The 15,123-nt window shown below is 53.4% G+C and overlaps 1 protein-coding gene across 1 annotated transcript; it reads left to right on the forward strand.

Annotated features, from left to right (window-relative positions):
* Positions 1-920: 920 nt before the first annotated feature.
* FAM43B (family with sequence similarity 43 member B) lies at positions 921-3,510 on the forward strand. The gene has a single exon (XM_066375280.1). The coding sequence runs from the start codon at positions 1,460-1,462 to the stop codon at positions 2,444-2,446; it is 987 nt and encodes a 328-aa protein (XP_066231377.1). The 5' UTR covers positions 921-1,459; the 3' UTR covers positions 2,447-3,510.
* The last annotated feature ends 11,613 nt before the right edge of the window (positions 3,511-15,123 follow it).

The following is a 15,123-nucleotide window of genomic DNA, read 5'->3' on the forward strand; positions in this document are numbered from 1 at the left end:
AGAGGATTCTGAACCCACTCATTACTCATGCCCTCTGCCCTGAATGTTGCCCCCATTGGAGGGTCCCAGGGGAGGACAGAACATGCTCCGTCAATATGCAGCATATGGTAGTCTCGCAGAAGAGTGACGGCCTGCTCATGGGTCACCCAAGCCTGAGTGGAGCCCTAGTTCCACCTTCTACCAGCTTTGTGATCGTGGGCAAGTAGTCACTTAACTGAGCCTGGGCTGTCCTGAGGATTAAATGAGATCATGAATGCAAAAGTCCCATGGGTGTTGGGGGATACTGGAGGAATTCACAACGTTTTGTCTTTTTTAATCCTCTGGAGAATCGAGAGGTTGCCCTTTGGTCAGAAAGAAGGAGCTTTTCATCTGCTATGCCCACAGACCCTTGAAATACTCTAGAAGTTTCCCCAACCCTCAAAGGATACCCTCTGGGCTTCGGGCCAGGCAAGGGGCACTACTAGCCACTGGAGCAGTGCCTTCGCCTCCCAACTCAGGCAAAGCTGCCTGGCCCACGACCTTGGAAGAACCTGGAGAAAGCTTCACCAGGCGACAGTACTTTTCCACTGCACTGCTCAAGCCACCTCAGCTGGCTTTCTGCTGTGCAGACCGGAGGCAAAGAGAGCCAGGCCAGCTACATCAGGAATCCACCCAAAATCACTCTGAGAAATGGGGTAAGGACGTGCTGTGCTGAGCGGCAGGGGGAATCCTTGAAAGAGAGGAGGGGGATCCCTAGTGCGGCTAGGGGAGCTTGGAGATCATCAGTGAGGCCACAGAAATCTGCACTGGCAAAGTCTTCCCGTCCATTTCAGAAGATTCCTACTCCTTAACTGCCCCTTCCACCCCCGCCACTCCAATAATAATGATTAAATCCGTTCCACCGCGCCTGTGCTGGGTCTCGGGCAAGGAGCAGCGCTAGCCTGCGAGGGGGAGGAGAGGCGCGCGAGGGGAGGGGACAAGAGAGCTAGCGGTCCCGCCCGCTGATGCAGGCAGCCCTAGGAGGTGGAGCCGCGACGCCTGAAGGAGTCCCCACCGCAGTCGCGCTCTCTGTCTACCCCACGGAGCAGCCAGCCTCCAGCCCCGGCTCCGGAGACCTCCCTGAGGGCTCAATCTGAGCGGCGGGGACCGCGAGATCCCCGCTCTTCGAGCTTGGGGTCGCCTCCACCACGCCCAGCCCCCGCCCCTCTTTGCTTCCCGGACGGCTGAGCGACTCCCGGGGGAAGCTGTTCCCGGACGCTCGGCCTCCGCCCGGGCATCTCGACTGCCAGCCCGGTTGGGCACCGGGCATCTACGAATATAGCCCTGCCCAGCACTGGCCATCTCCGGGCACCTACTGTCTCCGGCACCGCCCCAGCTTCTCGCGACCCCGGGGCCGTGGACTTCGCGCCCTCCCCTCCCCCGACCGTTGGCCAGGACGCCCGTGAGCTCTCGGGCCCCAGCCCCTTTGGCTGCTGCCGCTATGCTGCCCTGGAGACGTAACAAATTCGTGCTGGTGGAGGATGAGGCTAAGTGCAAGGCGAAGAGCCTGAGTCCGGGACTCGCCTACACGTCGCTGCTCTCCAGCTTCCTGCGCTCCTGCCCCGACCTGCTGCCCGACTGGCCGCTGGAGCGCCTGGGCCGAGTGTTCCGCAGCCGGCGCCAGAAAGTGGAACTCAACAAGGAGGACCCGACCTACACCGTGTGGTACCTGGGCAACGCCGTCACCCTGCACGCCAAGGGCGACGGCTGCACCGACGACGCTGTGAGCAAGATCTGGGCGCGCTGCGGGCCTGGCGGGGGCACCAAGATGAAGCTGACGCTGGGGCCTCACGGCATCCGTATGCAGCCGTGCGAGCGCAGCGCTGCTGGGGGGTCGGGGGGCCGCAGGCCGACGCACGCCTACCTGCTACCGCGCATCACCTACTGCACGGCGGACGGGCGCCACCCGCGCGTCTTCGCCTGGGTCTATCGCCACCAGGCGCGCCACAAGGCTGTGGTGCTGCGCTGCCACGCCGTGCTGCTGGCGCGGGCGCACAAGGCGCGCGCCCTGGCTCGCTTGCTCCGCCAGACCGCGCTGGCGGCCTTTAGCGACTTCAAGCGCCTGCAGCGCCAGAGCGACGCGCGCCACGTGCGCCAGCAGCACCTCCGCGCCGGGGGCGCCGCCGCCTCGGTGCCCCGCGCCCCGCTCCGCCGGCTGCTCAACGCCAAGTGCGCCTACCGGCCTCCGCCCGCCGAGCGCGGCCGTGGGGTGCCGCGCCTGAGCAGCATCCAGGAGGAGGACGAGGAGGAGGATCAGGACACCGAGGAAGGGCATGAAGGAGCACCCCAGCCCGAGCGGTCCGAGGTGCTCAGCCTGACCCGGGAGCTGAGGACGTGCAGCCTGCGGGGCGCTCCCGCGCCCCTGCCGCCGGTACAGCCCCGCCGCTGGAAGGCCGGTCCGAAGGAGCGGGCGGGCCAGGCGCGCTGAGAGCGAACCCGGCAGGACTCGCGGCCCCCAGACCCGGCCGACCTGACTTACAGACTCCAGCCCCGGCCCTGCCTGCTTGGCTCCTCCCTGGTACCCCAGCCCTTGCCTCCCTCGTGGTCTCCGTTGTTGCCTGCTCTGCGCCTCATCCTGGCTCAGAGTGACGGCCTGATACGCCCTTGATTATTGGGTGACAAGTTGGGGGGTGGGGGAGGGAGTAGTCAGTGTTCTCTTCTCTCCCCATCCAGAGTTTCTAGGCACCCTCCACTGTGGAACCGCCTCCTACACTTTACACCAAGTCTCTCTGATAGACCAAAAACATCCTCTCATGAGAAGGGGGGAGAAGTTTCCAGAAATCCAGGGTGGGGGGGCTTGGATCTTGACCAAATGGAGGCAGTGGCCCTGCCCTTGCCAGTCTAGCCTTTCTCCTTGGGATGAGATGGACCCTGGTGAGGCATTCTTGTCAGGGAAAAATAGTGATTCTGGAAAACCGAGGCCAGGCCCAGGGGGGGGCACTGAGTCTGGTGCCATGCACATGAGGAAGAACTCTCCAGCCTTATGCCTGGCCTCCGCACCCCTTGGAAGACTACTGGGCCTTCTCTGTTCTGCCTCTGGAGAAGACTGGGATGGTCCGACCAACCCAAACTACAGATTAGGCTAGGTAACAGCTCTCTGCACCAAGCCTGTGCGCTGGCACCTGGTACCCCCACGGGACTCCTCATCTACCCCATGCCTCTGCAAACAGGTGTATGTGGTTTCCCATTAAGTGCCCCCCAACCAGGACTGAGATGGGGCCTCCAGAGGAGGTAAGGAAAACATTTGGCAGGTGCTTGGGGACCCTGACTACCCAGAAAGTGGACATAGGAGGGATGACCCAAGTCGAGGTTTGTCAGAGCCAGAGGGTCCTGGCAGCTGCTGGATTCTTAAGCAGGATGTGGAAGGAAGGTGCATTATCCCAACAGAAGGAGTGGGCCCCTGCCCAGGTGTCTGTCAACAAGGCCACAAAAAGCCCAAAGATCTGTGTGTCACCAACTGATCATTGTAAATAAAGTGGATCTGCTTTTTCAGCCTTGTCATCATTCCTGTGTTGTTTGATGCCAGGCCTGCTGGGGGTGACAAGATTGTTATCAGAACCGTAAAGGAAAGGAGAAGACCCCAGGAAGAGGTCCCTTTAGCAGCTGGAGACAACTCTCACAATTGGGGAAGGTAGGAGGGCTGCTCCCGGGAAGCTATTCCCTTAATGTCTGGGAACGAGACAGCAGCAGGTTCCGCGTCTGCACGTCACATGCGTGAAGCCCTGGAGGAGTGCTGTCTGTCTGCCTCCCAGAATGTCTCTCTTGGGCCCTCAGATGCAGGTGTCTCTGGTACATTTGGCAGGAAAAGAACACTAGGCAGGGAGCTTCCCACCAGCTATACTGTATCTTTGAGAAGATGTCGGTCTATATCAAAGCATGATGTCTCCTCAGGGCTGAGAAAGGAGGCAGGCCGTAAAGGAGAGGGGTGGGAAGCCCTTTTTTTTTTTCAGAGGGGCTGGAGAAATCTGTCCCAACCCTTATGATAGTGTGCATCTTGAGCTTGAATATCTTCTTTATTCCGGTGCTGAGCTGGGCACTGATTTCACCGTTACCCAGAGCCCAGGTGAGTGGCTTCTGCAATCACCAGTGATAGTGATTGTTCTGTTTCCCGCAGCTACTGGAACAGAGGGTACCACCGCCACGTCACCCTGGTGGAACCCCGGCAGGGTCAGGGGACTTTGAAGGGGAAAGCTGGGGTTGACTCCACATGTTCGGGGCGGGGAGGGGTGACAAGGACCCAACACGCAAGGACGCCCTGTGTGACCGTTGCTTCCCTCTTACGTATTGACAGGGGTTTTGTTGGCGTTTCTCCACCTTTGCAGAAGGCTAAAAGGAAGTGGGAAGATGTCGGACCTGGGAGAGGAGGAGGGGCTGTTGGCAAGGTGGCCTCTGGTGTTTGAGATGACCTCACCCAGAAACAAGGTCACGAGCACGCCCTCTTTAGTCAGATTTGTGCAGCAGATACTTACTAGGTGCCTGCCTCAGGACAGGCACTGAACTAGGCAGTGGGGCCCAGGGCTCCCTCTCTTGTGGCTCCTATAGTCTCAAGTGAGATGCACATGATTCAAGGAGACGTTGCTGGATAATCCTTCAGTCATGCTTCGCTCATGTTCTCCACTTTTCTCTGACAGCCTCCCAAAACACACACACACACACACACACACACACACACACGCACACACACACAGCCACCACCTTCCTTCTCTTGGTCACCTCTGCTCTGTAGACCCCGAGTAGAAGGCCCGGGTGGGAGGGCTGTCTGCTACCTTACCGCCTGTCTGACACTGAGCAGCTCATGGCCTCTGTAAGCCTCACCTTTATCAATGGTAACATGGGGAGAGCATCTACCTCGCAGGCTGTTTGTAAGAATTAAATAAAATTAGGCTCTTTGAAAATGCTTTGGTAAATAATCAAGTGCCCAGCATGTGCAGAGAACATCCATTTTACCCAGAGGGCCCCTCTCTGTAGGTTAGGGTTTTATCGTGCCTTCCCCCGACTCCCCTCTCCCGGGTAGCAGTGGACCTGGTCCCCACATTCCTCCTCCAGTGGATTGAGGAGGAGATAAGCCACAGGGGAACCAGCACAGTGCCAACTGCCACCAGGCCACAGAGCAGGGTATTTGGGGCTGCTCCAGTCATCGGGCCCCAGGCATTGTTGCTACCAAGAGAGGGAGACAAAGCCTGGGAAACCACGCCCACCACCATCTCTGCCCTTAAGTTTTTCTTCCCTGATCTTAGACCAAACTCAGGAAGAGCCCTAAACCACTGGTCAAGCGGTCTGGTGACCCTTCGTCTCTTCTCCCGGCTTCAGCTTCCCCACCTGTAAAATGGAAATTGGGAGGACGTGGACCAGTGGTTTTCAAGCTGTGTTCCTCTGCGGCCTAGGCTCCCACCGGTGCCCTGGGAGCTGTGTGGGAGTAATGGGAGGTGGAATGGGGAGCCTCCCAACCTGCTTTCACTGGAGTAGCTTCTCTGTTTTCTCTTTGAGGTTCCTGTGATCCTCTTTGAATAATGGGTTCCTACTGCTATTTCTTTTTAAGTTTAAACCAGTGGGTGGCATACTGTCTAAACTTCCCTTCCAGCCCTGATGCCATACATGTCTAAGGTTGGTTGGGCTGACTAGGCCCGAGATGTAATGTTAGAAGGTGTAAACGTGGCAATGGGGGGGCTTTCCAAGAACAACAGGCAGCCCACGACAATGTGGGAAGGGTGTCCCTGGCTAGGCCAGCCACTTGGGATCAAGACTCTTCCCGGGCCTCTGGGGCCCGATTCCTAGCTCTCTTGATCTAACCCCAGAAGGGCTAGGCTGTGACTGGTGTGGTTTATGCCATGGACGATCACAGATAATAAAATCATCTGGCCGACTCACCAATGCCACCCTGACTCCCACTGCTTCTCCCACGTGTGGGCCTGTCCCGGTTCCCCAGGCAATGCTATGTGCTCCCATTGCCAGACTTGTGCCCATGCTAGTCTCAGGACCTGAACGCCCTTCCCTTGGCTATGCATTTTCAAATCCTACCCTCTCTCCAAGGGCTAGCTCAAATTCCACCTCCTTGAATCTTTTCTTTTTTTTTTTTTTACAGAGACAGAGAGAGGAATAGATAGGAACAGAGAGAGATGAGAAGCGTCAATCATCAGTTTTTCATTGCGACACCTTAGTTCAGAGGTAGTCAACCTTTTTATACCTACCGCCCACTTTTGTATCTCTATTAGTAGTAAAATTTTCTAACCGCCCACTGGTTCCACAGTAATGGTGATTTATAAAGTAGGGAAGTAACTTAACTTTATAAAATTTATAAAGCACAGTTACAGCAAGTTAAAGCATATAATAATAATTACTTACCAAGTACTTTATGTCGGATTTTCACTAAGTTTAGCAGAATAAATCTTTATAAAACAACTTACTATAGTTAAATCTATCTTTTTATTTATACTTTGGTTGCTCCACTACCACCCACCATTAAAGCTGGAACGCCCACTAGTGGGCGGTAGGGACCAGGTTGACTACCACTGCCTTAGTTGTTCATTGATTGCTTTCTCATATGTGCCTTGACTGCGGGCCTTCAGCAGGCCAAGTAACCTCTTGCTCAAGCCAGCGACCTTGGATCCAAGCTGGTGAGCTTTGCTTAAACCAGATGATCCCATGCTCAAGCTGGAGACCTTGGGGTCTCGAACCTGGGTCCTCCGTATCCCAGTTTGATGCTCCATCCACTGCGCCACCGCCTGGTCAGGCTTGAATCTTTTCTTAATGCATACCCCTCCTCCACTCCTGCCAAATCTGGGGGTGATCCCTCCTCTCAACTCATCTAGGATGTGGCCTATGCTTCCCTCCTGGTCCTCATGTTACACCTGGGATGACTGGTTTTATATAAGCAATGTGTCTCGTACTGATCCATCTTCATTTTCCCTCCCCCTGCGGTACCTTGACCATGGCAGGGCAGGGAGCCACTGCTCAATCATAATTTGTTGAATGAATGAGCCAGATTGGAGGGGCCGTCATGAGACAAGAAAGTCAGTGGGTGGAGAAGCGCTCCCTTCTGCCAAGCTTCAGCCTGGAGGTGCTGAAGAACTGTCTTCAGACACCCTGTTCAGATGGATGGCTATTCTTAGGGGGAACATCTGCAGCCTAGGAGAGGAGGCCAGGGGAGGTCACTGAGGCCTCTGTTTGCAGGTCAGCTCCGAGTTCCAGAGCCTCAGGACAGGGCCTTCCCACTCGCTCAACTAGTCCAGCCCCCAGCACAGGGCTGACATTAAACTACAGAGCAGCTCCTGGTGGTGACCAACCGCCCTCCAGATGCTCAGCCAGGTGGCGGAAGGCCCATCCAGACAGCTGCAGTCTCTGACACACAGGGAGTCCAACCTGGGCTTGGGCCTCAGACCGGAATGCTGGTCCCAGTGCTGCCGCTTGATGGCTGTATAACTAACTTTGTGTAGGTTTCTGAAGGCCTTGATTTTTCCATCTGTAAAAACAGGGGTAGGTGAGTCAGACCTTATACAGTTATCGGGAGAATGAAGTAAGGTGATGTGTTTGGATAAGTGATTTAGTACAATGCTTGATCAGCTCCCGATAAGTGTTGGCTGCTGCTGTTATGTTTGTTATTATCATCTTACTTGAAGCTCCCCTAACTGACAGCTCGGGGATAAGGAGATCAGGCGCCTGGACTCTGAGACACTAAATATGTTGCTTGTTCCTGCCCCAGGGTGGCTACATGCCCAAAGTCCCATTCATCTCTGCATCAAGGGAACAGAGTCGACAGGTTGTCTTATTTTTGTCTCTCGTTGTTCAACCTCCTTAAGCCGGCGTGCCTTAACACTAGAGTAGATCTGCTAGCCTATGCTTTTTGTATATCCTTTTCACCTTAGCGCCCAGCATAATGCCAGGCAGATAGTAAAGCACCCACAGGTTAATTAATTAATTAATTAGTGATTAGATGCTGCGAGCTGCAGAGTGGGCACACAGCCTCCCCAGCCAAGGTCTTCAGAAAGCTGGGCTGTCATTCCTTTGTGAATGATGGGTCTGCTTCTCCCTCCCCTGCCACGCCCAGCCCTGTTTGTCCTTACTTACCTAGAGGCTATGGAGAAGAGGCTGATGGTGCCTGCTTAGGGACCAGCTGGTCCCCAGTAAAGGACAGCTGAAAAGGATTGAGGGGGCTGACATGCAAATGTGGTGAGTCCCTGAGCCAGAACTGTCCTCTTTCTCCCTTTGGTCCACTGCCTTCCTGTCCTTAAAGCCCATATGGGTTTGTTGACTGATTGGGAATAACTGAGTTTCATCACCATTCAGCTTAAGAGTGGGAAGGATGTTGGGCAGGCAAGGGATTAAAGCGGAAGCTGGAGCTCGAGCCATCATAAAGGAGACCTCGGCTGGGAAGACTGGGCCAGCACCGCTGCATGCCGGAAGCCTTGACCAGAAGGCTAAAGGAGTTTGGCTATGCTCAGGTAGACCTTGCTTCTGCCTGCCCCGCACCTATCCCTGCCCCCTTCATGGTAGAGATCGTTTCCTCCTTCTCCTGGGCACACAACCAAACTCTCCCGTTCTTCTCCGCACTGAGATGTGATCATGTGACTGTTGCTCCCAGGCCTGGGCTGCGCAAAGCACAACCTTTGCTTTATTCTCCTGTCTACCTGCTGGATGTCCTTGGAAGCTTCGTGTTGAAGATGACAATGCCTTTGCCAGCCTGAGTACCTGAATGGCCACATGAAGTAGGGCCCTACCCCTGCCACCAATGGGAGCAAGGAATAACGTCTTACTGTGTTAGCCACTGACGGTAATGGTTGTTTATAACAGCACATAGCTTACCTTGACCAACACACTCTTTTTGTGACTCACGTTCCTGACTTTCCTGGTAAACCACATGTCTCCACTCTTGGTTCCTGGGGTTCTAGTGGACCTGACTTCCCACACATGGGCTCCAGGGGAGGATGTGTGATCTAGGCCTGACCAATCAGAATATCCCATCTCCTCAGCCCCAGAGATTGGTTCCAGGATGAGCTTGTGACATGATCAGAGCCAGTGGAATGTAAATCTGGGACTTTGTTGATACTTTCTGCTGAAGCTGCTGAGAGGTGGGGAGTATGTCTGCGGTCACCGGCAGCCATCTTACCACCATGAAGAAAGGGGGCCTGAGAAGCCAGCACAGTGAACAGCAGAGCAGCACCTAAAGAGAGCAGGACAAAGTCCCATGATGTTGCTTGAGCCCCTGAATCCCATCAGATCTGCCCCTGGAGTTTTCGGTTCAGTGAGCCAATAAGTTGTACTTTTACTTAAAGTCAGTGTGAGTTGGGATGATTTCTGTCCATTGTTGAATCAGAGAAAGCCCTGGCCCTGCTAACACCATTCTCATCAGGTCCCCAGCTCTGGAAAAGGGGTTGGGGGTCACTGAAAAGCTTCAGGGTCTATTACAGGGCCTGACTCGGGGACATCCAGCCTGCTCATGAGATCCACAGTCCCCAGGCCCTACCCTCTCTGGGCCACCCAGTCTTCCCCCCGGGCTGCCTCTCACACACCTTCCCAGTCTCCTTCCGACAGAGAGGCTCCTTTCCCTGTTCACAGCACCTGTCCCTCCGAGCTGTCAATCAGCACGTGGCTCTGTGCCGACTCCACAAAGCCTCTGGCCTTCATTCAAGTGCAGGAGCCTGAGGCCGAATGGTGCGGCCCAGCCTCTGGGTGGTCACCGCAGATCACAGATGCACCCTGGACACTCAGCTGCAGTTGGGAGTGAGTTCGTAGAGTAAATCTGGTCTGATAAGCCCATTTCTTGGGCGACCTTCAGTGGGAGGGAACACTGATGATGGAGAGTGGGCTGAATGGGCTAACCTTGGAGACCAAGGCCTGGAACTGCCTTTTCTTTATTCTGGGACATGAGCAAGTCACTTAACTGCTCCAAATCTCCACTTTCTCTGTTATATGGAATTGATTTCCCAGCATTCCTGCCTCAGAGGGTTATTCTAAGGGACCATTCAAAAAGCATCCAAAACCATACAAGAGCCAGGGGCAGAGTGCTTCCATATTGGCACTAAGATGAGAAAGCCGGAGGGAGGCAGCTCAGTAACATCCAGGTCTAAGGGCTCCTGTTTAGAGGAAGGAGCCCACTGCCCAGGAAATGAGCACAGACAGCAGCAAGGGAGGTTTTAAATAGAAATCTGCAGGGGTTTCCTGAAGGGGAGAATGACAGGAGCAGGAAACAGCTTGTGGAGCTTAAACAATAAGCCCCCACACCCACATGCACACACCGCCTCCCAGGTGGTCATCAGGGCTGAGTGGTGCATCCACATCTGTGGTCAGAGACAGGGCCCAGAGGCCCTGGAGACCCTTGCAGCCCAGCTGCCTCTGAAGCTCTAGAGGGTGGACCACCTGCTTCTCGTTTGGGAGTCACGCTGGTGATGTCATAGCCACAGGCCCTGGACAGCTCCACTGTGTCTCCAGCCACCAAAGCTGGCCTGAGAGGTGATCATTCAGCTGCCTTTGAAACAGGGGAGAAGGACAGTCCAATAAGATCAAAGTGGAGCCCTAGCCAGGTAGTTTAGTTGGTTAGCACATCATCCCAATACACCAAGGTTGGGGGTCGCTTCCGCTCAGGGCACAGACAAGAATCAACCATTCAATGCATAAATAAGGGGAACAACAAATAGATGTCTCTATCTCTCTATCTCCCCCTCTTCTCTCTCTCTCTAACATCAATAAATAAAAATGTAAAATAATAATATGCAGGACTGGATGGCAGGGTGGGCCCTGGAAGCTTCCAGCTGCCCTTAGGGGAGGGACTCAGGGACTGAGTCACCATGGGGCTGAGCATTGCCCACGGAGCAGGCCCTGTTGGCAGCAGCAGCAGATGTCTGCAAGGCTGGATCCCCTAGCAGTCTGACTCCTAAGAGATGTATTAATTACATTCTTCTTCCAAGATTATAAAAGCAACACATTTTTATCTGCAACCAGTGAAACAACAAAGATATCAGAAAAAATGAATGCTCTTCCCTGGACCCCTCCATTCCCCCATCCTCCACATCCTCAGCACACTCACACACTCCTGGGAAACTAACTTTGCAGACTGGGGTTTATTCTCTCCCTCCTGTCTCCGTATTTGTGAAATAAACCAACCCACATACACACATAAGGAGATTTTCATCCTTTAGTTTTACAAAACTGAAGTCACTCTCAAACACATTATTGCAACTGGCTTTATTCTCACATCATGTGCTTCCCTCCAGCTCAGTGGATGTAACTCTTAACTCATTCTTCTTTTAATAGCTGCACAGTGCATCTGACCATTCTGTTACTGTATGTTCAGGTTGTCTTGTATTTTTTTAGAGCATCTAATAAATGCCTGCTGTTTGCATATCTCCAGATCATGTTGTCTGGAAGGAGCAGCAGACATATGCTGAGAAGACCCACATGTGGGCTGAAGATAAATAGGAACAAGAGTTTACATGAATTCCTGGTGCTGGGATGTCTCAGATGGAAAGGCCCTTAGAACTTGTGGTCCAATCCCTGGGTTTACAGATAAGAAGGGAATTTGTCTAAGGTCACATTTTAGTGGAAAATCTGGGGCCATAATTTAGGTCTTCTGACTTCCAGACCAATGTCCTCTCCTCTGTAAAAAATCTGTTAAAATAAAAATAGGTCCCAGAAAGGTTTATTTAAGTTCACAGATGCCCAAAATTTAGGGATAAAATGAGGAGATGAGATATATTCAAATCCCACATAGAATTAATGGCAAAGAGAAGAAGCGTCTTTTTATACTTTGCCTCCTGCCTGTCTCACCAGTCAGATTCCCAAACACTCGGATATCATTTCTGCCTCAGGGCCTTTGCACTTGCCATTTCCTGTGCAGGGAATACACGTCCCTCAGATTTTTGCATAGCTGGCTCCTTTGCACACACAAATGTCACCTCTTCAAATCAAATGTCACCTCTTCAGAGAGGTCCTTGTTTCCACACCCCACCACACACACAACTCAAACAAATATTGGACCATCTAGCCATCATCTGTTCCATTATTCTGTTGACTTCATGGTGCTTGTCATTATCTGAAGTGATCTTGATCATGTGATTGTTTACTTGTTCTATAACAATCTCCCTCCATTAGAATAAAGATCCATGAAGTGGACACTTTGCCTATTGAGGGCAATGCTTGGCACATAACATAGTAGGTGCTGGGTTAAGATATGACTTGATGGAGCCCAAATCTCCTGAATACTGGTCCAGCACTCAACTTGTGCCCTGGCTGCCCATTCCTCTGCCCACAGACATTCCTGGTGCCTTTCCCAGGCAGGGGGACTCAGAGGGTGTAGTGTGGGGCACAGTCCAGAAGTTCTGGGTCACCAGAACACTGGGCCATTTGGCCAAGTCTCTTTACCTCTCTGGGCTTTGCCTCCTCCTCTCAAAAATGAGGCCCAGGAACGCTATAGAAGCTGGATGGCTCTACAGCTCAGACACTCTGAAGTCATAACCTGACAATCGTGTGTGTCTCTCAAAACTGAAAAAAAGGAACCAGGCTCCCTTCTTGGTTTTACATGAAAAAACAAAACACCAGCCCTGGCCGGTTGGCTCAGTGGTAGAGCGTCGGCCTGGCGTGCAGAGGTCCCGGGTTCAATTCTGGCCAGGGCACACAGGAGAGGCGCCCATCTGCCTCTCCACCCCTCCCCCTCTCCTTCCTCTCTGTCTCTCTCTTCCCCTCCCGCAGAGAGGCTCCATTGGAGCAAAGATGGCCCGGGCGCTGGGGATGGCTCCTTAGCCTCTGCCCCAGGCGCTAGAGTGGCTCTGGTCTCGGCAGAGGGACGCCCCCGGAGGGACAGAGCATCGCCCCCTGGTGGGCAGAGCGTCGCCCCCTGGTGGGCGTGCCGGGTGGATCCCGGTCGGGCGCATGCGGGAGTCTGTCTGACTGTCTCTCCCCGTTTCCAGCTTCAGAAAAATACAAAAAAAAAAAAAAACAACAAAAAACCCCCACCAAGCTTTAGGTGGGAAGATGGACCAGTGTAGGCTGTCCTATGCATGAGGACAGCACAGGGTGTAAGTGACATGACCATGATGTCTCTTGTCCAGAGGAAAAGACCTCTTGGCTGTCATGGAGTTGGGGGCCCATCTAGCTGAGTCCAGCCCAAATTGCTCACAAGAATTGTGAGCAAATAAAATGCTTGTTCTTTAAAACCATTGTTTAAGGTGGCTTATAACATAGCAATAGACAATTGATACGAGGACCTCAAGGGGTGTTTCTGAGGATTGAATGAGACAATGCACAGAAAGCACTTAAAAATCTTTGGTGCCTGACCAGGCGGTGGTGCAGTGGATAGAGTGTCGGACTGGGATGCAGAGGACCCAGGTTCGAGACCCCAAGGTCGCCAGCTTGAGCGCAGGCTCATCTGGTTTGAACAAAGCTCACCGGCTTGGACCCAAGGTCGCTGGCTCAACAAGGGGTCACTCGGTCTGCTGAAGGCCCACCGTCAAGGCACACGTGAGAAAGCAAATGAATGAACAACTAAGGTGTCACAACCAAAAACTAATGATTGATGCTTCTCATCTCTCTCTGTTCCTGTCTGTCTGTCCCTCTCTCTGACTCTCTCTCTCTGTCTCTGTAAAAAGAAAAAAAAGTATAAAAAAAATCTTTGTTTGGCACAAAAATAATAGCTCAATAGAATTTAGTCATTATTAGTATCACATAATTTGGAGCCAAGTTTCTTTGTTTTGGGAGGCCTCCCTGTAGGCTTCTTTAGTTACTCAAGTGTAAAGTGAATTGATACTAGAGAATGTTGTGAGGTCACCTTAGATCTGCCGGTGGTGACTACAGGCTGGGGGAGGTAAGGGCTGCCTTGGGTGGACTTCAGCCTGACTACTCTAAGATGCGGGAAGAAAGGAAGTCCAGGGCACTGGCCGGTTGGCTCAGCGGTAGAGCGTCGGCCTAGCGTGCGGAGGACCCGGGTTCGATTCCCGGCCAGGGCACACAAGAGAAGCACCTATTTGCTTCTCCACCCCTCCGCTGCGCCTTCCTCTCTGTCTCTCTCTTCCCCTCCCGCAGCCAAGGCTCCATTGGAGCAAAGATGGCCCGGGCGCTGGGGATGGCTCTGTGGCCTCTGCCTCAGGCGCTAGAGTGGCTCTGGTCGCAACATGGCGACGCCCAGGATGGGCAGAGCATCGCCCCCTGGTGGGCAGAGCGTCCCCCCATGGTGGGCGTGCCAGGTGGATCCTGGTCGCATGCGGGAGTCTGACTGTCTCTCCCTGTTTCCAGGTTCAGAAAAATGCAAAAAAAAAAAAAAAGAAAAAGAAAAAGAAAGGAAGTCCAGACACAGACCAGGCGACTTCAACAGGTTTCAGGTCAAGTACCTAAGAGGGCAACTCTGATAGGGATCTTGGTTTTTTTCCCTGGGGTCCCTGAACTGTGTTTGGGGGGCTTCGTCCCTCCCTTCTACCTGTGTATTTTTGCACCTCTGCTGTGTGACAGGCACCAATTTAGGTTCCTGGGATACGAGATAGACGTCCATCTGCCATTCTGCAGAGAAAGACAGCAAACCCATAACTAACGTTATCAGATAGTGACAAGTGCTCTGAAGGAAGTGTGCAGGATGGGGGGAGAGTGATGGGGAGATGCCGTCAGGAAAGGCTCTCAATGGAGGTGCCATTTGAGGACCCCAGGAAGAGAGGCCCAGGAGACAGAACAGCCTCTGCAAAGATCCATTAGTGACAAAAACCGTGGTAGGTCCGTTGTGGCCAGTGGGTGATGGGAGACTAGGAGGGCAGGAGGCCAGAGAGGTAGGCCGGGCCACACAAGTCCTGGTGAAGACTTTGGTTTCCATTCCGAGGAGTGGAACCTTCTGGAATGTTTGTGTTTTCAAAAGCTCACTTAGGCCACTTTTCAAAGGACAGAATTGGAAGAGAGGAAGCAAGAGAACCAGTTAGAGATCCAGCTGGGACCTGATGGCCCCTTGGACAGGGGTTGAAGTGGAGAAGGTGGGGAGGAGTGGCTGAATTCAAAATGTTGTTTAACATTTTGACAGTATCACCAGAGCATGGTGACAGAGTGAATGTGGGAATGAAGGAAAGCCAGGCATTGTGACCTCATAGGTACAGAAAACAGATTGGTGGCAGCCAGATATGGAGAGGGGGTGATGGAGGT

The sequence above is a fragment of the Saccopteryx leptura genome, chromosome 3 (genome assembly GCF_036850995.1).
Source record: "Saccopteryx leptura isolate mSacLep1 chromosome 3, mSacLep1_pri_phased_curated, whole genome shotgun sequence".
In the NCBI taxonomy this organism is placed as follows: domain Eukaryota; kingdom Metazoa; phylum Chordata; class Mammalia; order Chiroptera; family Emballonuridae; genus Saccopteryx; species Saccopteryx leptura.